The sequence below is a fragment of the Schistocerca serialis genome, chromosome 1 (genome assembly GCF_023864345.2).
Source record: "Schistocerca serialis cubense isolate TAMUIC-IGC-003099 chromosome 1, iqSchSeri2.2, whole genome shotgun sequence".
Lineage (NCBI taxonomy): Eukaryota > Metazoa > Arthropoda > Insecta > Orthoptera > Acrididae > Schistocerca > Schistocerca serialis.
The window spans coordinates 695,245,974-695,270,234 of NC_064638.1; the positions used below are offsets into that span (position 1 = coordinate 695,245,974).

At 43.2% G+C, this 24,261-nt stretch overlaps 1 protein-coding gene across 1 annotated transcript in view; it reads left to right on the forward strand.

Annotated features, from left to right (window-relative positions):
- The first annotated feature begins 4,629 nt into the window (after positions 1 to 4,629).
- LOC126426214 (bromodomain-containing protein 4-like) overlaps positions 4,630 to 24,261 on the forward strand; it is a 114,991-nt gene continuing 95,359 nt past the window's right edge. Inside the window, exon 1 of the mRNA XM_050088321.1 lies at positions 4,630 to 5,045. Coding sequence (XP_049944278.1) covers positions 4,630 to 5,045 — 416 coding nt within the window. The remainder of the gene's footprint in view (positions 5,046 to 24,261) is intronic.

Here is a 24,261-nt window from a genome sequence, read left to right on the forward strand (position 1 = left end):
GGTGTTTCGTGGAAGTTAGTCGCCTTCTCCGCTGTGCAGAACCTGTGAATCTGTGTGCTGACATAACCACGCATGTGCAACCAGGATACAACGACGTCTACAACGACGCTAATGGCAGTTCGAGCCACAATATGTTATGAAACCATGTAACAAGAAACAGCTTTCACACCCTCTTCTGCCATCCCTGTATTTACCAACATTTGATCCACTGCACCTCGCCCCCCTCCCAACACCCCACCGCCCCACCTTTTCCCATCCTCTCTCCCGTTCTCAGGTGCGTCATTCTCCGCTCTGCCTGAATTGGTGCTTTTGCCTCCCAAATTCTCTATGTCAGAAGAGCGATGACGTTAGCTTCCATCTTGAATGTCTAGCGCACAGTAATTTAAACATACTAAAACCAAAATCAGTGACCATCACACATACAGACGACGGGTTCTTAACACTGAATTTTCAAAGATATTGCGATTTCGATAGTAGAAACTTGGAGGATCAGTTGAATAGAATGGTAATACCATGAAAAGTGATCATACGATGGCAACAAAAATAAATCAAGGAAAATGGAATTTGGAGACTGGTGAAGGAATTAGAAAATTAGACAATTAAGTAATAGGTGAGATTTAATGTTTGACAGGAAAATGACTGACGATGGCTGACCCGCAAAGAGGATGCAATATGCAGACAGAGCAGCATGGAACTATTGGAAAGGAGGAACTGTTACTTGAAGTGTTAGGAAGTCTCCTTTGAAGATATTTGTCCGGAGTTTGGCCTTAAACGGAGTGAAATGTGAATGATAAACATTTTACACAAGAAGAAAATAGTGTTTGGAATACTGTGCCCCACAGAATGATGAAGATTAGAAGAGTGTATTGGATAGATAATAAGGAAAAATTTATGTAGTGTCCTGCGGTTGGAAAGAAAGGACTAGCAGTCAATTTGAACACACTTTATTACAATTAAAGCAAAACACCTTCTTGGCATACACTAAGTTTTAAACGCAAGAACAACCAGGAAACCCCATAACTCTTGTGGGTGCAAACCAGGTAAGTAAACAAGACAATGGAAGAAAATACTGACCAAAATCTGCTCTACAATGTGCTACTGCAATGCTACGAATCTGCTCTACAATGTGCTACTGCAATGCTACGGCGAGTGAATACAGTGCTAGGGCTAGCATATGTACTGGCCAGAGCTGTTCCTAGCGATTGGTCTGACGGTATAGGCGTGCTTATAAAGCCAGGTCGGCAGAGTGCTGCATGAGCCACATTAGTTCCGATTGGTGGAACACGATCACATGTTGTCTGACGTAGTGGCTCCGTGTTTATTTGGAAATTCTGTTGTTGTTTCTGTTCGCTGGCGATGTTTCTCTCCGCGCTGCTGAAAAGAGGTCGGAAACCCATCCTGCGTATCGGTTGTGTGGGCCCTCTAACAAATAAGGGGTCGCTACGACAATTTATGGCACAACTTCACTAAAGGAGGGGACCAGCTGAGGCTTCAAGGATTTAAAGATTTGGTAATGGAGAGAAGTGGGGAATGGTAAAAACTGCAGAGGTGACGAGGGCTTGGGTGCAGTATGCATGTTCAAACGCAAGTAAGTTGTAGTAGTTACGCCGAGATGTGGAGGCTTGCTCAAGATAGACTAGATAGATTGTATGATCTATATCTACGTGATTTTTCTGATATTCAGAATAAAGTGCCTGGCAGAGGGTTCACTGAACCCCCTTCAAGCTGTCTCTGTACCGTTCCACTCTCGAACTGCGCGCGGGAAAGACAAGCACTTAAATTATTCTGTGCGAGCCCTAATTTATATTATTTTATCGTGATGATGACTTCTCCCTATATAGGAGGTTTCCAACAGAATGTTTTCGCAATTGGAGGAGAAAAGTGGTGATTGAAATTTCATGAGAAGATCCCATCGTAAGGAAAACCGCCTTTGTTTTAATGAGTGCCACTCCAATTCATGAATCATGTCTGTGGCACTACCTCCCCTAAGTTTCCTTTAATTTACGTCTATGGTCACAATCTTTTCTGTTTAACAGATTACCAGTTTCGGTCTTTAATGACCATCATCAGATCTGCAGCAAAATGGGAAAAATATAAATACACTCGCAAACTGTATACAGCTTAAGGACAATACATGGAGCATATTGAAAAGTAGTACGGACAAAATTGGCATTTGTGCGCTTTAAAAATTTAAATCAATCAATCAATTTGACATCCCTTGTCGATACCACTCATTATTTCATGAATATAAAGCGCTAGTTGTGTTTCACAAGAACGGAATTTTCTGAATCCATGCGTACTACTTGTAAATAAACGGTTTTGTTCGGGGTAATTCATATGTTCGAACACAGTAAATGTTCCAAAACCCTACTGCAGATCGAAGTTAGTGATACGGGCCTGTAAGTCACCGGATTACTCCTATTTCGCTTTTTGGGTATTGGTGTGACTTGAGCAATTTTCCAGTCTTTAGGTACGGATCTTTCTGTGAGCTAGCGGTTGTATATAATCGCTAAATATCGAGCTGTTTATCAGTGTACTCTGAAAGGAACGTGTCTTGTATACAATCTTGACCGGAGGACTTGCCTTTATTAAGTGATTTAAGCTGGTTTGCTACACCACAGATATCTACTTCAATGTTTCTTATCATGGCAGTAGTTCTCAATTGGAATTCAGAAATATTTACTTCTTCTTCTTTGGTGATGGAGTTTCGGAAAATCGAGTTTCATAACTCTTTTGTAGTGGTACTGTCATCAGTGACTTCAGCGTTGTTATCGCGCAGTGAAGGAATTGATTTCGCCTTGCCACTGGTGTGTTTTATGTATGACCAGAATCTCTTTGAGTTTTCTGCCAGATTCCGAGACAGAGTTTCGTTGTGGATATTATTAAAAGCATCTCGCATAGACGGAAGTGCTAAATTTCAAGCTTCAGCGAAACTTCGGCAGTTTTGGGGAATTTGCGTTCTTTCACATTTGGCATGCTTTTTTCGTTGCTTCTGCAACAGCGATCTGACCCGTTTTGTGTAGCATGGGGGATTAGTACCGTCACTTATTAATTTATGAGTTATATATCTCTAAATTGCCGTCGATACTATCTCTTTGAAATCATTCCACAACTTTTCTACGTTTACATGATCAGATTGGAAGGACTGATGACTGTCTCTTAAAAAGATGTTAAGACCAATTTTATCAGCTTTTTTTAAATAGAAGTACATTGGGTTTCTTTTTGATTGTTTTAGATGTCACGGTATTCAGCCTAGCAGCAACTTCCCTGTGGTCGCTAATCACTGTATTCGTCATGATACTCCCTATTTGTCCAGGATTAGTTCTTGCTAAGAGGTCAAGTATGCTTTCGCAACCATATATGCTTCCAGGGGGCTCATGAGCTAATTGTTCAAAAAAAATTTCTGAGTAAGCATTCAGTACAATTTAGGGTGACCTTTTATGCCTGCCGCAGGCTTTAAACGTATAGTTTTTTCAGCATATCGAGGGTAGACTAAAGTCATCACCGGTTATAATTGTATGAGTGGAGTACCCATTTGAAATGAGGCTCAAGTTTTCTTTGAACTGTCCAGCAACTATGTCTTCTGAGTCGTAGGTCGGTAAAATGATCCAATTAATAGTTTAATCCGATTGTCAAGTATAGCCTCTACCCATACTATCTCGCAGGAACTATCTACTTCAATTTCACAACAAGATAATCTACTTCTGACAGTAATAAATACTACACCACCAACCTTATGTAATCTATCCTTTCTGAATACTTAGCCAGCTTTCCGTACCTATAGCTAGTTGAGCTTCAATGCTTTCTATTAGGGCTTGGAGCTCTGGTTCTTTCCCACACAGCTACAACGATTCACAACCACAATACCCATCGTTTCCACAACTAACTTACTGTGTTTTACTAGCTCACTTTTAGACGGACGCCGTTTCTTTGGCTTACTGGGACCCTGTAACCTAAAAAACCGCCCAGTCTCTTCCACACTGCCCCCGCTACTCATGTAGCCACTTCCTGTGTGTAGTGGACCCAGGACTTATTAAGTGGAACCCGGAAACCCACCATCTGATGGTGCAAGGCAAGTTACCTGCAGCCTACACGGTCACACATCTGCTGCTGACTCCGTATGGGTCACATTGCTGCTGCTCGCTCCCACCCTAGCTCGCCGCACCAACATGCCTGGACACCCGAAGGGAAGACTAGGAGAACAAATTGCCGCGATCGTCAGCCTCCTGGGCTAAGCGCTCGGGCTGGACAGCAAGCAGAAGGGGAAGAAACCTGTACAGTGCTTCCGCTGTCAGAAGCTGGGGCACTTTGCCACGGACTGCACAGGAGTACTCGCGTGTTTGAAGTGTGCAAAGTCGCACCTCACTCACACGCGAGTGCACGAAGCCTAGGGACGCCACCGCTACGTGTTCCAACTGCGACGGTATCTACCGTGGCTGCAGTTATCTCAAGAGCTGTGGCCGCGGGAAGGGGCGGCACACACGCCGACAGCGAATCACCGCTCAAGAAGAGGTAGCAATGAATCAAGAAACGGTAAACCCTCCGCCCGCGCGTCACGCCACTGGCTCTTCTGCTGGTGCTCGCGCGAGTGGGGAATCGTGCTGCTGCAATCCCGGCAGCATTCGCAAGATGGATGATGCTGTCGCCAACGCAGTTGGCGCTCTCAAATCTGCCATGGCAGAGGAGAGGGCTGTACTTCGGGCCGAGGTGGACGAGGTACGCCTCCAGCTCGTGCAGCTCCGCGAGTTGCTGGTCTGCAAGTCTCGCAAGGGGCGGGACGTTAGGACTGCCACCATCACCACGCAGATGGTCGCTCTCTCGGCTCCTGCGGTAACGCAGGGCGCTATGTGGGTGCCCACGCAGGTGGTGAAGGAGATGCCGGCCCGCTCCTCGAAAGGGAAGGGTTTGCGGAAACAAGATTCCGAGCCAGCTCGGCCAGCAACACGGGATGACGTGGCCAAAGGCGTCGAAACGCCCGCCCGCCCTCCCGAGGACAAGGCGGAACAGCCACTGGTGGAAGATGAAGACGCGTGTTGCAGGGAATGGCAATTGAATCTCAATGTAGACAAGTGTAATGTGCTGCGAATACATAGAAAGAAAGATACCTTATCATTTAGCTACAATATAGCAGGTCAGCAACTGGAAGCAGTTAATTTCATAAATTATCTGGGAGTACGCATTAGGAGTGATTTAAAATGGAATGATCATATAAAGTTGATCGTTGGTAAAGCAGATGCCAGACTGAGATTCATTGGAAGAATCCTAAGGAAATGCAATCCGAAAACAAAGGAAGTAGATTACAGTGCGCTTGTTCGCCCACTGCTTGAATACTGCTCAGCAGTGTGGGATCCATACCAGATGGGGTTGATGGAGGAGATAGAGAAGATCCAACGGAGAGCAGGATCATTTAGTAATCGCGAAAGCGTTACAGAGATGATAGATAAACTCCAGTGGAAGACTCTGCAGGAGAGACGCTCAGTAGCTCAGTACGGGCTTTTGTTGAAGTTTCGAGAACATACCTTCACCAAAGAGTCAAGCAGTATATTGCTCCCTGCTACATATATCTCGCGAAGAGACCATGAGCATAAAATCTGAGAGATTAGAGCCCACACAGAAGTATACCGACAATCCTTCTTTCCACGAACAATACGAGACTGGAATATAAGGGAGAACCGATAGAGGTACTCAAGGTACCCTCCGCCACACACCGTCAGGTGGCTTGCGGAGTATTGATGTAGATGTAGATGAACTGCTGCGCCCATCCAAGAACGAGACATAGAAGAGGTAGTCAATACGCCGTTAGTAGAGACAGAGATGACTGCGACAAGAGTACTGAAGACGGTCGCAAAACCTTTGCGTAACAAGACGTAAGAGCATCACAATACCCCGTACCCTTTTACCGAATCCAATGCTCCTAAACCACCTCTACCCCATAAGCCTTATGATTTCGGTTGGGCAATTGCCAATCTAACCGCCGTCGTTCCTAAGAAGGACTTGGACCTCATAAACCGCTTCCATATTTTTGCTGAGTATGACTGGCAGCGCATAATCACTTCTACTCCAAGAGTTAAGCAGAAGGAGAAGAACAAACATTCCTCTTCCTCGCACCGCTAGTTTCCTAGCACCCATTGTATTTTATCCTGTAGAGCTCAGACAAGTTTTAGCTAACCCTTTTAATCCCAGTCAATTTTATCTTATATCTGTGGAGTAAATGTCAATAGACAACAGACTCCGATATTGTAGACCACCTCAGGGGAGGTTGTCCATACCAGAGAGCAGAGAGTACACGGTCACAGAACCGCCTGAGCCTCTGATTAAAACCCTCCAGTGGGTTCTATCGGCGATGCTGCAGACGGCGAGCTCTGCTTCAATCTCGCAAGCGATACTGGCAGTCTTAACCATTTCCGCTAGGCGTCCGACACCAGAGAGAATCTCCTCCGATCCAAAGCGACCCATGTCATTGGTACCGACATGAGCCACTACCTGCAGTTGGCTGCCCCCTGTACCCAGAGCAGTCTTCGGACCATAACAACAACAAAAACAACTATTTTCAACGCTAGTATTTTTAATAAGAATCTTCGATGCTGAGACACAGCCTGGTGAGTGTTGTTAATGATCAATAAACGCAGTATTGTTTTGGAAAGCTGCATGATACGAACGAAATGTTGAGCCATACTCCGCTTATAGCGGAATATCCTGCAAGCAGTTTCGTATCCCTAAATGTGAGCGTCGTAGTAGAAACTGCGCAGGCTATTTAATACTGAATAATCATCACAAACTTGTTACAAATTCAGTATCTGTAGCTTCGCAACCTTTTGTAGTGTTTGATTCTGACATTTGTGTACTGCTGAAAACGGACTGAACAACGCATACCATCGTTAAGTCGTGTACATTGGAAAGTTAAACATTCTGTGATTCTGGGTAATTCAATGGGACAGAGTTTCGTTAAAAAAGAAAAACCACCAGTTAAAACGTTTCTGGCCACTGGAATACGCCCAAGTGTTTTTATTTTGTTAGCTGCTTTTGCAACGTAATGATACGATAGCATTTGTTTTCCTCTTTCAGTAACAGAGTTTGGAATGATTTGCAGTACAGTTATAGGCACGTTTTAAGTTACTGGTTTTTGCGCCTATTCTGCAAATCTTGCACTCACGTTAAGCTACCGTGTACGTACCAACATAGCTTACAAGCTATTGCAGGCATCGTCATAACCACGAGGAGCCAAATACAGACTGCTGAACAGACACGTGGAACGTGGAGCAATAAATGTAAGTTACGACTTTTAATACTTCTCTTCCTTCAAGCGGAGTCATATTAAGGAGAGGAATCTGTGTAGTAGCAGTTCTGCTTGCCGAGGAAAACTAAGCTGTGGCCAACTCAGATGGCTCTGCAATGACGTGCAATAATATTTCATGCTGCGCTTTGTGTATGATTGCTACAGCATAATACAACTGGTAAACATTACCACACGTAAGAAACACGCATTTCAACACTGTAAAAGTTCTCTTTCTACGAGCACATAGCAAGTGATTTTGCGCAGTGCTAAGCACTGTAATCACTTTGTAGACCAGTGGCGTTCAATAAATCAGTTGAAACAAATGTCAAGAAACGTCCAGCTGAGAATGACAAGGCCCATTTCCTTCCCCTTCCATGTCCTACCCTTCAGTGCTCAGTCTCTTATGTCCGAGTAGCCGGTAGAGCCTTAAAATATGGTATTTCTTTATTTTGCAACGAATCCTTGGCTGGAAGTACTTGCAAGCATTATCCTTACGCAGTAACACTACTTTACGTAATTTTGGACACGGATTTCTTTTCTGTTTCCTTCCCTGAACCATGGACCTTGCCGAGGTTCGGTGGATTGCATACCTCAGCGATGCAGATAGCCTTACCGAAGTGCAACCACAACGGAGGAGTACCTGTGAAGAGCTCGGACGAAACAATGATCCCTGAAGAGGAGCAGCAATCTTTCCAGTAGCTGCACGGCAACAGTCCCGGTGATAGACGGATCAGGCCTTGCAAGACAACCCAACATGGCCTTGCTGTGCTGGAACTGCTAACAGCTGAAAGCAAGGGGAAAATATAGCTATAATTTTCTCCCGATGACGTACGGTTAATTGATGATGGTGTCCTCTTAGGTAAAGTATTCCGGAAAGAAAATAGTTTCCCATTCGCATCTGTGGCCAGGAGCTGCTCAGAAGAATGTTGTCGTCAGGAAGAACAAAACTGGACCGAGCGAGGTGGCGCAGTGGTTAGCACACTGGACTCGCATTCGGGAGGACGACGGTTCAATCCCGTCTCCGGCCATCCTGATTTAGGTTTTCCGTGATTTCCCTAAACCGCTTCAGGCAAATGCCGGGATGGTTCCTTTGAAAGGGCACGGCCGATTTCCTTCCCCATCCTTCCCTCACCCTAGCTTGCGCTCCGTCTCTAATGACCTCGTTGTCGACGGGACGTTAAACACTAATCTCATCATCATCTCATCATCAAGAACAAAACTGGCATACCAAGGGTCGGAGCTTGCAATGATAGGTTCCTTAGTTGCTGAAAAATGCTAGGAAATTTTAAAAAAAAAGCAAATGGATAAGTTGAAGTTACATACAGGTGGAATTAGTGAAGTGTAGTGGCCCAAAGCATAAGACTTCTGGTTAGGTTAGCAAAACAAAATTAAATAGAGTAATGCAAGAGGTGGTCTAATCATGAATAAGAAAATAGGAATGCGCGTAACTCACTGTGAACAAAGTGGTGATCGCATCGTGGTAGCCACGACAGAAACGAAGCCAACACTGATAGAGATAGTACCAGTCCTTGTGCCAACGAGCTCCGCAGATGATGAATGGACTGAAAGAAATTATTCAGATAGTTAAAGGAGACGAAAATTTAATTGTAATGAGAGACTAGAATTCAGTACCAAGAAAAATGGTAGTAGAACATGTATTGGGACGAAGAAATGATAGCGGAACCACGTGGTCGAATTTTGCCAGGAGTATAATTTAACCATCGACAACACTGGTTTTCAGAATCATGTAAAAAGACTGTATAGGTGGAAGAAACCTGGGGTTTCACGAACATCATGTAATGGTAAGACAGAGATTTCGAAACCAAATTTTATACTCATTTACAGAGGTATCGGGTGGTTATGATTAAAATGCAGATAGTCAAAGATGTCCAGTGTGGATTGCGATTATCATATGATAACGAAACCTGGTAGAGGTTTTAATGCGTTAATGCGGAACCTGTTTACGCTGCAAAAATTATTTCCAATTTTGGTCACCAGGCGCAAGTGTGGCGCTGCGGATGCAACAAAGATATCGAGAAATGTTACTGATGTGTTGGTAAATGTGCCAACACCTTGTAGATAGAGGAGGCCGAAATCTAACGCTATCTAACGCAGATGGGCGTGAATTCTGGAACAGGATAAGTAGTGAATGGTAGCAAGAAAAGTATGCAGCTCCTCGAATACTTATCTTTTAATTCCTCATTGGTTTACAACGTTCTTGATGAGACATTTCATATGATAACTTTCAAACTATGTAAGGCTAATGGCGCCTTGCTAGGTCGTAGCCATGGACTTAGCTGAAGGCTATTCTGTCTCTCGGCAAATGAGAAAAAGGCTTCGTTAGTGTAGTCGCTAGCAAAGTCGTCGTACAACTGGGGCGAGTGCTATATCGTATCTCGAGACCTGCCTTGTGGTGGCGCTCGGTCTGTGATCACACAGTGGCGACACGCGGGTCCGACATGTACTAAATGGACCGCGGCCGATTTAAGCTACCACCTAGCAAGTGTGGTGTCTGGCGGTGACACCACAGTTACCATATGTAATCGATTGGGAACGGGACGTGGGTAGAGAAGATAAAACAAGTGTGAAGGACATAATGTTGGTTTTCATTATTAACCGCCGGTTACACAGTTTGTTCAGTACGAGAATCGGAGACGTCGAGGAGATGATGCCTCCGTAAAATGACGCGATGAACAGTTGCTCGCAGTATTTCGAACGAAATGTGAGTAGTAACATGTTTCTGTATACTGAACTTCAGTTCAGATAGAGACCGTTTGCATTAAGCAGATCTTTCACTGAGCGAGTGAAATGAGGTGTTCCCCCATCTTGCCTATAAACAGTGATTTCCACATTGTTGTACTCTTCCCGAGCACAAGTCACATGCTACACAAAGAAGTCTCGGTAACATTGTAACGTTGTTGCTTAAATTTGTGGTGTAAGCGGTGCTGATAGACAATAAAAGCGGGTTAAAAGCTGTGAGCTGTCTGGGGAAGTTAACCTTGCATTACAGCGCAACTGTTTCACCAGGTATCCAGTCTAGCTTACCAAATTCCCAACCAGACTAACATTAATCATAATCTTTTAATAGACATACAACAACCGGTGATATATATATATATATATATATATATATATATATATATATATATATATATATATATAAAAGAGAATTTAAATAAAAAGAAATAAATCAGTTTATATTTGGAAATTTATTTTAACATTGATCATTGAAATTTCAGCATATTAAACTTGAGTCATAACTAAGCTGGTACCTTATTTAGGACTGTGAAAATGTGAGTTTGAAATCTTACGGAACACATCAAATATGGAGCCAAGATTGGGAGACTGCATACAACACTGCATTCATAAAATAACACACGAAGAACGTTGAAACATATGGAAGAGGAAATTAACCACAACCAACCGATTCAATTTTCACCCAAAGAAGTTACGTTCGTAGCGCAATCCTGTCCGTCATGAAATTACCACACACTGGTATACTAAATTCATACTAACTCTCTGTGAAACCTTCCCGAAAAGAATAGCAGAGGGCTACTTTGATGATTACACCACATGCCTCACGTGGTCAACTTGGTTTACACAAAGAGTGTAACTCCACAATAATTTTGATAACTAAAATAAATTAGATCGAAAAGCAATTTACAAAAGAAAAACCTCGAACTGGTTACTATCGTCTTACTATTAACCTGATGGGCCAAACAATTGTATAAGCACGTGGTACTGGTCTCACAAAGTACACCCCACGTGCGTTGAACATAAAGAAAAGTTGCTATATTGAGAAATATTGTCAAGACGAGACGTTATAGTCTCACGCACATTCACATTGAAGATTGATGATGCTAGTTAGAGTTACTGATCAACACGTGGTTCCACTTTACTCATAAAGTAGTGACAAAGCAACTACCGGAATATATTCTGAATTTCACACTCGAATTACACTGCGTGGCAATTTAAGATAACATTAGATATTTTAGAGCTAAACCTGAAATAAAGGTGATTAAATTTTCAGTTAGGCTGAACTTAAGAAATCCATTGTACTACGGACTTAGCAGACACGCGCTTAGCCGGAGATCTTACCACTTCAGACGCTCGCCACGGACAGACTGACTTGGTCCCTTCCTGACGGTGGCTCTCAAACAAATACAAACGGAAGTGGCCAGAGGGGCAGCTTCCTATACCAACATGACAAGGGACGGACAGGACCATACTAAGAATAGAAACCTCTCTGCTTTTAGAAAGCGTAGCTACCTGTTCCGACGTTGGTCCTACTGTTCTCTAGCAGACAGGCTTGTCTGCTACCCTCAAGCATGCAACTAGAAATACATTTGCTCATTCATCCTCTCACACAGAAGGGAAGCGAGATGACAGTATCTTATCATATACAGTATATAAAAGAAAGCGGATGTAGGTTCCGTATGAGACTCTGTGACCCGAATTACATATAAACTGTGTTTTAAAGTGTAGTAGTGTGACAGATCGTTCTTGTTTACGTGTAAAAGTAACACGTTCCACTACTCAGCCTCCTCCCAGATAGAAACGCCACAGTAAATTTAGAAGAGGAATTTATGCCGTAAATGACAACAGATTTAAGGAATTAACATGAAAGGAATCCAGCAGAGACCTTTCAACATGCAGACGCTACGGTACACCTGACAGGTCCTATGGATGTATTCTCTTGAAAAAGGACGGATAGAGAATGAAGGTGCTTGTGAATCAACACCACACGGTCACATACAGAGGGTGCAATTTCTCTACGTTTACAACATACGTTTAAAAAGTACCCAAAATTCGGTTGTTCTGTGTATTCCCTGCAACCTGTGGTGTAAAATGTCCATCGTCACTCCATAGAATATTTTCCGGCCACATGTCACCATCTTCGATCGTTCCCGGAAACCGAAGAGCTGATTCAGACGTTGCTGCTGAGCGTAAGGATTCAGTTGCTGCAATGGATACCAGTTCGCGTACTTGTATGGATACAAGTGTAAAACAGACGGCAAAATTTTCCGTATCGTTGACCACGGGATGGATAATTCTCGTGACACTACACGAGCACTGGCACTACGAAGGGCACATACTGCATGGTCAGTTACAGCAACAAGAACCTCGCCAATAACTTACATCAGGATAGGGTGCCTCCCTCTTACAGTAACCTCGCCAGCAACCTCGTCAGTAACTTACATAGTGGTAGGCTGCCTCCCTCTTACAAGTGCCACACTAAGTTCCCCTGTGTTTTCGAATTTCCTTGTTGTGTTGTTGTTGTTGTCTTCAGTCCTGAGACTGGTTTGATGCAGCTCTCCATGCTACTCTATCCTGTGCAAGCTTCTTCATCTCCCAGTACTTACTGCAACCTACATCCTTCTGAATCTGCTTAGTGTATTCACCTCTTGGTCTCCCTCTACGATTTTTACCCTCCACGCTGTCCTCCAATGCTAAATTTGTGATCCCTTGATGCCTCAGAACATGTCCTACCAACCGGTCCCTTCTTCTTGTCAAGTTCTGCTACAAACTCCTCTTCTCCCCAATTCTATTCAATACCTCCTCATTAGTTATGTGATCTACCCATCTAATCTTCAGCATTCTTCTGTAGCACAACATTTCGAAAGCTTCTATTCTCTTCTTGTCTAAACTACTTATCGTCCATGTTACACTTCCATACATGGCTACACTCCACACAAATACTTTCAGAAACGACTTCCTGACACTTAAATCTATACTCGATGTTAACAAATTTCTCTTCTTCAGAAACGCTTTCCTTGCCATTGCCAGTCTTCATTTTATATCCTCTCTACTTTGACCATTGTCAGTTATTTAGCTCCCCAAATAGCAAAACTTCTTTACTACTTCAAGTGTCTCATCTCCTAACCTAATTCCCTCAGCATCACCCGACTTAATTCGACTACATTCCATTATCCTCGTTTTGCTTTTGTTGATGTTCATCTTATATCCTCCTTTCAAGATACTGTTCATTCCGTTCAACTGCTCTTCCAAGTCCTTTGCTGTCTCTGACAGAATTACAATGTCATCGGCGAACCTCAACGTTTTTATTTCTTCTCCATGTATTTTAATACCTACTCCGAATTTTTGTTTTGTTTCCTTTACTGCTTGCTCAATATACAGATGGAATAACATCGGGGATAGGCTACAGCCCTGTCTCACTCCCTTCCCAATCACTGCCTCCCTTTCATGCCCCTCGACTCTTATAACTGCCATCTGGTTCCTGTACAAATTGTAAATAGCCTTTCGCTCCCTGTATTTTACCCCTGCCACCTTTAGAATTTGAAAGAGAGTATTCCAGTCAACATTGCAAAAGCTTTCTCTAAGTCTACAAATGCTAGAAATGTAGGTTTGCATTTCCTTTATCTATTTTCTAAGATAAGTCGTAAGGTCAGTATTGCCTCACGTGTTCCAACATTTCTGCGGAATCCAAACTGATCTTCGCCGAGGTCGGCTTCTACCAGTTTTTCCATTCGTCTGTAAAGAATTCGCGTTAGTATTTTGCAGCTGTGACTTATTAAACTGTTAGTTCTGTAATTTTCACATCTGTCAACACCTGCTTTCTTTGGGATTGGAACTATTATATTCTTCTTGAAGTGTGAGGGTATTTCGCCTGTCTCATACATCTTGCTCACCAGATGGTAGAGTTTTGTTAGGACTGGCTCTCCCAAGGCAGTCAGTAGTTCTAATGGAATGTTGTCTACTCCCGGGGCCTTGTTTCGACTCAGGTCTTTCAGTGCTCTGTCAAACTCTTCACGCAGTATCGTATCTCCTTTTTCATCTTCATCTACATCCTCTTCCATTTCCATAATATTATCCTCAAGTACATCGTCCTTGTATAAACCCTCTATATACTCCTTCCACCTTTCTGCTTTCCCTTCTTTGCTTAGAACTGGGTTTCCATCTGAGCTCTTGATATTCATACAAGTGGCTCTCTTTTCTCCAAAGGTCTCTCTAATTTTCCTGTAGGCAGTATCTATCTTACCCCTAGTGAGATAAGTCTCTACATCCTTACATTTGTCCTCTAGCCAACCCTGCTTAGCCATTTTGCACTTCCTGTCGATCTCATTTTTGAGACGTTTGTATTCCTTTTTGCCTGCTTCATTTACTGCTTTTTTTATATTTCCTCCTTTCATCGATTATATCCAATATTTCTTCTGTTACCCAAGGATTTCTACTAGCCGTCGTCTTTTTACCTACTAGATCCTCTGCTGCCTTCACTACATCATCCCTCAGAGCCACCCATTCTTCTTCTACTGTATTTCTTTCCCCCATTGCTGTCAATTGTTCCCTTATGCTCTCCCTGAAACTCTGTACAACCTCTGGTTCTTTCAGTTCATCCAGGTCCCATTTCCTTAAATTCCCACCTTTTTGCAGTCTCTTCAGTTTTATTCTACAGCTCATAAAGAAATGGATTGTGGTCAGAGTCCACATCTTCCCCTGGAAATGTCTTACAATTTAAAACCTGGTTCCTAAATCTCTGTCTTACCATTATGTAACCTATCTGATACCTTCTAGTATCTCCAGGATTCTTCCAGGTATACAACCTTCTTTTATGATTCTTGAACCAAGTGTCAGCTATGATTAAGTTATGCACTGTGCAAAATTCTACCAGACGGCTTCCTCTTTCATTTCTGTCCCCCACTCCATATTCACCCATTATGTTTCCTTCTCTCCCTTTTCCTACTCTCGAATTCCAGTCAGCCATGACTATTAAATTTTCGTCTCCCTTTACTACCTGAATAATTTCTTTTATCTCATCATACATTTCATCAAATTCTTCATCATCTGCAGAGCCAGTTGGCATATAAACTTGTACTACTGTAGTAGGCATGGGCTTCGTGTCTATCTTGGCCACAATAATGCCTTCACTATGCTGTTGGTAGCAGCTTACCTGCACTCCTATTTTTTTAATCATTATTAAACCTACTCCTATATTACCCCTATTTGGTTTTGTATTTATAACCCTGTATTCACCTGATCAAAAGTCTTGTTCCTCCTGCCACCGAACGTCACTAATTCCCACTATATCGAACTTCAACCTATCCATTTCCCTTTTTAAATTTTCTAACCTACCTGCCCTTTTAAGGGATCTGACATTCCACGCTCCGATCCGTAGAACGCCAGTCTTCTTTCTCCTGGTAACGACGTCCTCTTGAGTAGTCCCCGCCCGGAGATCCGAATGGGGGACTATTTTACATCCGGAATATTTTACCCAAGAGGACGCCATCATCATTTAACCATACAGTAAAGCTGCATGCCCTCGGGAAAAATCACGGCTGTAGTTTCCCCTTGCTTTGAGCCGTTCACAATACCAGCACAGCAAGGCCGTTTTGGTTAGTGTTGTAAAGGCCAGGTCAGTCAATCATCCAGACTGTTGCCCCTGCAACTACTGAAAAGGCTGCTGCCCCTCTTCAGGAACCACACGTTTGTCTGGCCTCTCAACAGATACCCCTCTGTTGTGGTTGCACCTACGGTACGGCCATCTGTATCGCTGAGGCACGCAAGCCTCCCCACCAACGGCAAGGTCCATGGTTCATGGGGGTAGGCGAATTTCATTATCATCTTCATTCGTTGTTTAAACCATTTAATGACATCGGGCCTGTCCTCAGACCTTCCAGTCGGCGATCCTTCCTCAGCGTAGCACTTTAATTTCTGTCGTTCACACAAAACAGTTTTCAGAGCACGCTCTCTCTTCTCGATAGCCATCGTGTTCACTCACGTTATGCCTCGTCGAATGATAGCGTGGATGTCATACCAATGTACAGCGCCAGGTTTGAAGCTGGTGACCAAACTTGGAGCAAATTTTTTTCCAGTGTAAATCGGTTCTGCCTTAACGCATTAGCATACCTACCAAATTTCGCTGTCACGTGATAACTGCAGCTCACACTGGACCACTGTGAGGTTGCTGCACTTTAATTATAACCGGCTGGTAGATCTGGACTCTGACAGTAAGTTATTAGTTACAATCAGCTCCACAAGAAACAGTACGCCGTCATTTGTATGAAATAAAACACACTCTTCTTTACATGAAAACACCTGTTATTACTAATAGCGCAATTACCTAATAGTTAATCCAAATGCCGTCATTATCGAGTATAGCGTGGCACCTTATCCCTCTCTTCGGTAAATCATCCACGTTTCCAATCTCTAAATATCGTTTGACCCACTTCGCAACGAATGTCTTTGACTTTCTAAGGATTTTAGCAGCAGCTCCATATGAAGACTTTAAATATCGTTTGACCCACTTTGCACCGAATGTCTTTGACTTTCTAAGGATTTTAGCAGCAGCTCCATTTGACGACTTCAGACCCTTTGGATGATTTACAGGGAACACTGCCTAATGGGGTTTAAGATACTTTGCACTCATTTTAAATTGCAACCGACAAAATAAAACATTCAACTCTCACACTGCTTATCTACTTATTGTGCAAAAGCTCATTTATTACCGACTCGAGACCGCTACCAGAGATGTCGCTGTGGACGTTACTATTAAAATTACGGCGTTCACTTTCTTGAGGAATTGATTGTGCGTACTGCAGATTAAGTAAATGACTTTTCATTCTCCTGTAAACAACTCGAATCATTTTTTTGAAATCATAAGTTATTGAACTCTTGGTTAGGTAGTGTTTCCTCCTGTCAGCGCTTGCCTTCTTTGGAACTGGAATTGGAATTACCGCATTCTTCTTGAAGTCTGAGGGCATTTCGTCTCTCTCATACATCTTGCACACCAGGTCGAATGCTTTAGCTGTGGCTGGCTCTCCCAAGGATCTCAATAATTTTGAGGTAATGTCGGCCACTCCAGGCAACTTGCTTCGACTTAGGTATTTCAGTGGTCTGTCGATTTCTTCTTTCATTATTATTTCTCCAATCTCGTCTTGATTTATTTTCTCTTTCCTTTCTATTATATTTCCCTCAAGCATATATCCCTTCTAACTGCCTCTACATTTTTCTTCCACCTTTGACTTTCACCTTCTTTGCTTAGTACTGATTCCCCTTCGTCCAAAAGATATGTGGCATCTATCTTTCCACTAGTCGTTTATGCTTCTACGGCCTTCCACTGTCCACTAACACTTCTGGAATAGCTATATTATAGTGATAATTCCCACTTTAAGTCCGTCTATATATATCGAGAGTGAACATTGTCCTGAAGTATACTGTTTTGTTCTACATGTGACATATTGTCCACTGAAGTTCGAAGCACTTCTGCCACTTCCTGATTTTGTATAACGTAAAAATGTGTCAGATTTCTACCTACAGCTTTTATAGATACTGCTCCTTATGTATTCTTGCTCTAGTCCTAGAGCTGCTCTTCTGCTTTCCGTCATACGAATTTCCATTGGCACAGCACTAAGAATATGGTCATACAGTTAATTCATGTTATGTTTTGAATGTTGTCAACTATTCAGCATATATATATATATATATATATATATATATATATATATATATATATATATATATATGTGTGTGTGTGTGTGTGTGTGTGTGTGTGTGTGTGTGTGTGTGTGTGTGTGTGTGTGTGTGTCTACGTATAATTATCATTTTTAACGTTACATTTTTTTAATCAGCTCTAGCAGAGAACTTCTGTTTATGTGAGTCTGGTAATTCAATATTTGCTCTTTTATTTGCAGTAACCTTCTGCATGTGGTAGTTTTTCTGGACTGGGAAAAGGCTTTTGTGGTTATTCATCCTGATGACTTTCATGTCTTGTTATACTTTAATGGTATAATTATTATAGTTCTTTAAGAGTCCTGAGAGTGTAGAATGGTTTCTACATTCTTCCAACATCTGATATGTTCTTTCTCATGTGCTTCAAAATTCCTACAAATCATTCGTGTGTCTACTGCAATACAACTTTGGCATTTAAATTTGCATATTACTGCAGCTTGGAATTTGTTCCACTTCATTGGTGGTTGCATAAAATTTGTTTGGAGAGTTTTCTATGCTGTGTAGAGGCCTGTTTCTGTAGTACATTTGCCACTATATGTGTTGGTGTATGTTTGTAAGTCATGGTGCAACATGCTCTTTGTTTATATGTGGTGTTATAATGTATGCATTCACACATCTAAGCGCACACACACATACACACACAGGCTGTGGCAGCGGATCATTTTAGCAGAGTAGATGCGTTTCTGTCGCGAGCGCCGTGTGAATAGCAGACGTTCTATGTTGGGGAAGCCGGCCGCTAGCGCTTCACTTGCCGCGCTTGAGAGGGTGCGTGTCGGCTACGGTCTAACTGTTGATCTCTGTAGACCTTGCAGCTGACCACTGGCCGTTCAGACCACGTACTCCGCCCGAACAGGCCCCAGAAGGCCCAGCGGTACCGACCGGCCGCAATGTCATCCTCAGCCGATAGGCGTCACTGGATGTGGATATCGAGGAGAGTTTGGCTGGGTTGGTTCATTTGGGGGGAGGCGACCAAACAGCGAGGTCATCGGTCCCACCTGATTGGGAAAGGATGGGGCAAGAAGTCGGGCCGCGCGGGATTAGCCGAGCGGTCTAGGGCGCTGCAGTCATCGACTGTGCGCCTTGTCCCGGCGGAGGTTCGAGTCCTCCCTTGGGCATGGGTGTGTGTGTTTGTCCTTAGGATAATTTAGGTTAAGTAGTGTGTAAGCTTAGGGACTGATGACCTTAGCAGTTAAGTCCCATAAGATTTCACACACATTTGAACATTTTTTTGAGGAAGTCGGCGGTGCCCTAACAAATGAGCCATCCCAGCATTTGCCTGAAGCGATTTAGGAAAGCCCGCATCTCGTGGTCGTGCGGTAGCGTTCTCGCTTCCCACGCCCGGGTTCCCGGGTTCGATTCCCGGCGGGGTCAGGGATTTTCTCTGCCTCGTGATGGCTGGGTGTTGTGTGCTGTCCTTAGGTTAGTTAGGTTTAAGTAGTTCTAAGTTCTAGGGGACTGATGACCATAGATGTTAAGTCCCATAGTGCTCAGAGCCAACCAACCGATTTAGGAAAATCACGGAAAAACTTTATCAGGATTGCCGGACGCGGGTTTGAACCGTCGTCCTTCCGAATGCGAGTCGAGCGTGCTAATCACTGCGCCACCACGCTCTGTAGGGGGAGGGAGGAGGGTAGTCAGCACACCGCTCTCCTGGCCGTTGTCAGTTTCCGAGACCGGAGACGCTACTTCTCAATTGGCCTCACAAGAGCCGAATGTAGGCCGCTCGCCAACAGTGCTCGGCAGACCCTGAGAGTCAGCCATCCTAGTGCTAGCTCAGCCCGACAACGCTTAACATCGGTAATCTGACGGGAACCGATGTCACCACAGCGGCAAGGCCGCTGATGGCCGAACCACATGCTCCTGTGGCGTTTAGTTCCGCCACTAGCACGCACACTGGCTTCTTATGTATTGTTCGCGTTTGCGCATCTACAGCTTAAACCGCAACAGACGCAGTGATACATGAGGGGAGCAACACAGTCCTGCCAGCATAAGGATATATATTGTATTTAATATATGTAGACAGATACAGCACATAGATCTTTATGCGATCGTAACTAAGCAGATCTTTAATACCTGTTATGTTTTTTAATGTACAAAGGAGATCGAGCACACAATCTGTAGCTCTCAGTGACGCGCTTCGATTGAGACATTCACATGTTTCGCAACACAATTAATGAAGTCGTGATACACCTTTTTAATCGAATTTTTCTTGAAAACGTATTTAAAATCTGATATAAGACACGTACAGATCCAGCAAGGCAGTATGCAATGCCGGACGATTTTACACACCATATCCAGCTTTTAGTTCTTAAAATTTATATTTTCTTATTATGTGTTTTTTAACTGTTTATAAACATGTAGTTTCGTCCATAATTTATCTTAATTCTTAATTGCAATTGAAAAAACCACTCCGTCTTCAGGCCACGAGTGGCTACCGGGACCCTCCGACCGCCGTGTCATCCTCAAGGAGGATACGGATAGGAGGGGCATGGGGTCAGCCCACCGCTCTCCCGGTCGTAAGATGGTGTTCTTGACCGAAGTCGCTACTATTCCGTCGAATAGCTCCTCAATTGGCATCACGAGACTGAGTGCACCCCGTAAAATGGCAACAGCACATGGTGGCCTGGATGGTCACCCATTCAAGCGCAGACCACGCCCGACAGCGCTTAACTTCGGCGATCTCACGGGAACAGGTGTAGCCACTGAGGCAAGGCCGTTGCCAATGCAATTGAAAGAGTAGTAAAAATACGAGAAAGTAAAGTGATACCCATATTTGTTGTAATATTTGACGGCACAGACATTATGACCTGATTCTAAGCACTGCAACGAAGTCTGAAATCGTTTAACTTTAAATTTTGGGCGGACTGATGCATATAGGATTAAGCGTAACATAACATTTTGGATCAGAATTTTAACGTGCAGCTAATGGCGCAACCAAATTTGAAATGTCATTTTCATATCAAAAATTGTAAATTAGGCTGGGAAACCAAAGATTTATCAAGTGACATAGACGCACAAATTTACGTGGAGGGGTCAACTGAAGTCGGAAGAGGGCGGCGGCCATCGTGCAAAAGCTGTACGACTTGGCTGAGTCCATATCTATGCTGGTGTGAGCTATGTTCTAGCCACGCACGTTTTCGATGTGAGAGAACTTTTTCGCATGTCAGTCTCGACACTTACAATTATTTCGCAAGGTTTCGCTGTCGACATAGATTAATTCTGAACTACTCAGGACACTTATCACTCCTGGCATTTCGGCAGAACTTGTAACTTTTTCGTGTGAAGTCGTTTCGGAACACGGTTTTCTGCACTGAGGCTGGCTTTACTTGAGTTTGCCAGCATGCGATTTAGAACGTTTTACTACTAATCGGCACTTAGATTTTAGCACTGTGTGTCGGTTAGGCTCTAATTAGGTGTGAGTCAGTACAAGATTTATTTTAGTTAACTTTTAGCGGTCAACATTGTCTGTGTTTTAAACCTGCTTTTTAATTAATTTATTTATTTTTTATATCAAGGTCGGTAACCACTATATTGGGGACACAAGTTATTTACTCGCTTAACAGAACTGTTGCCTGCGAATTAATGTGTGAAATTTCAAGGATAAATGACGTTTTCTTAGTTAAAATTTAAATATTGTTGTTTGGCTCGTTATTTAACATAATTTTCCTCTATGTACAGCGTACTAACCATTTGCCTGTCTAGTTAATTACATCAGGAGCGACTTCTTTTACTTATTACATTATTTTAAAAGGGCACACAAGGGCAAATTCCCAAGTAGATAACGAGCAACATTATAGATCGTAACACACAAACACACACACACCCCCAAAGAGATATCCAAAAGACACAGTCGACAGTTGGCAATAACACTGAATACTTGACAACAAAATACAAAACGTAACATGAATTAAAAAAGCGTTCATATTCTTAGTGTTGTGCTAATGAAAATTCGAATGACGGAAAGCAAAATAACAGCTCTAAAACGAGAACAAGAGCACATGTAGAGCAGCATGTGTGAAACGTTTAAGTAGAGACTTGAGGTAAAATTACTGAGGACGACAGGATAACAGAAGTACACACGTTTCTAAATAGTCATTTCGCATTTCCTATCAATGGCAATTTCTAAACGTCTGTATTCTATTTCCCCTGTTCGTTTTACTGAATATTTATATTTTCCTCTTTCGTCAATCAAACTAAGTAGCTCCTCTGCTACCCAAGTTTTTCCGTAAAGTCGGTCATAAATGTACTGAGTCTGGTTGATATTGCTCCAGGTGCTCAAAAACGTCGCCGGGAATGAAAGAAAAACTACCCCCTACAATCCCTCCCCCCGCCTCCCCCCTCCCTCCCTCCCTCCCTCCCTCCTATCCTCACACACAAACACGAACGTTTTATACGTATATAATTTTTTCCACCATTAGTTATGCATAAGTAACTTTTTTTCTTTAAAAATGGACCCAGAAAAGTGACACTGCTGTATAAAACTCTGCATGTTCGTGACAAGTAAGAGTTTCTCGTAGCTTGAAGTAAGAAAAACAGCAAAACCTGTCAGACCTGGGAAACTCAGTAGAAGAATAAAGATAAAGTTGTTTATCTATATCGTCAGATGTAAGACAAGGAAATAAGTTTTAAAAAACGCCAAGAAAGTATCCGTCCACTCGGAACTGATGTCCATGTGATGTCCAGGCTGAATGATGGTTGTGTTCCCCGTGGCATGGACGCAGATGACCAACGAATATCATCTTCAGGAATTTCTTACCATGCCTAAAACACACAGTGTCAGTCCAGCTTAATACCTACATATTACGCTTACGAAAGATTACATTGGAACGATCACATAGATAATGCTCTGGGGAACCAAAGACTGCGTTTAACTGACAGAACACTTGGAAGATACAACAAATACTCTAAAGAGACTGCCTATACTACGCATGACCCTCCTTTATTACAATATTTCTATGTGGTTTGGGATCCTCAGCAAACAGGATTGATGGGAGAGAGTGAAGTAGTTCAAAGGACTAATGGAAGACTGAGTGTCAGGGATATGATACAGAAGTTGGGGTGGCAAACATTAAACCAAATGCGTTATTCGATGCGGTGAGATCTTTTCACAAAATTTCGATCACCAACTTTCTCTTCCGAATGCGGAAATATTTATCTGGTGCCCACTTAGATAGGCAGAAACGATCATCGCAATAAAATGAGAGAACTCAGAGGTCGCACAAAAAGATGTAAGTGTTCGTTTTTCCCGCGCACAGTTCGGGAGTGTAACTGTAGAGAAATAGTGTGGAGGTTCGATTAACCCCCTGCCAGTCACTTAAATGTGAATTTCAGAGTATTCATACAGATGTAGCTGTAGCAGTCAGTTCCCGAAGATTGCTGGCTAGTGGCTGATATGAACGTATACCATGCACTGCATTCGTATAGGTGACAAATGAGGGGACTGGGCAGGCCGGTCAAGAACGTGTACATTCTTCAAGGCGTTTATGGTGTGATTTTCAGTGTGGTATATTACATTATTCTGCAGGAACTTGATTATGCTGCTCTGGTTCTGCAGGTAATCACGACATGGTTTTCCATCCTTGACACATACTTGCAAGCATTCAGCCTCACCATAACAATTTTCAAATCAGTCCTTCAGTCAAACCTGATAACTTCCTACACCATGATTCCAGGATATGGAGAATTATGGGTGTCGAGAATCGTTGCACACGGTTACCCTCCTCTAGGTCTTCTGCAGAAACGCTGTCGTCCATCTGAGTGCCGCAAACAGAAGGGGGATTCGTCGCTGAACACTACAGAATGGCACTAGGTGTTCCATTTGACTCTGGCTGTAGGCTCTGTTGCCTTTGGTGTAGTGTCAGCGCTAAGCAATTTGCTTATCGAGATTCGTAGCCCAGCTTCCAATAGTCTATTCCCACACTTTTGTTTTGAGTCCATCTCGTCAATACTCATTCTCAGTCATAACTCACAGGCATGGAAATACTAGAGTGTCAGGTTGGTGCATTCCATCAAGGTGTAACTTTTTCCGTCAGTTTAGTATCCGACTGCCGCTGGTACAAGACTTATCTAGTTCTTCGGGGTTCTCCACTTTCTCAGCAGTGAACGTATATGTCATATAGCTAGAGAAGGCCGAAATGCACGCTATAAGCTCACGCAGGATAGCGTGAGGTCTGAAACAGGATACGGAATGAACGCTATAAAGAAAAGTACGTAGCTGCTGGAATACTTAACTTTAATCCATCATTTGTATACATCGTTCTTGATGAGACATGCTTCATACGATAACTATCAATTGCTATGGCGCCTTGCTAGGTCGTAGCCATTGACTTAGCTGAAGGCTATTCTAACTATTTTCTCTGCAAATAAGCGAGGCTTCGTCAGTGTTGCATCGCTAGCTACGTCGTCCGTACAACTGGGGCGAGTGCTAGTAAGTCTCTCGAGACCTGACGTGTGGTGGCGCTCGGTCTGCGATCACTGACAGTGGCGACACGCGGGTCCGACATGTACTAATGGACCGC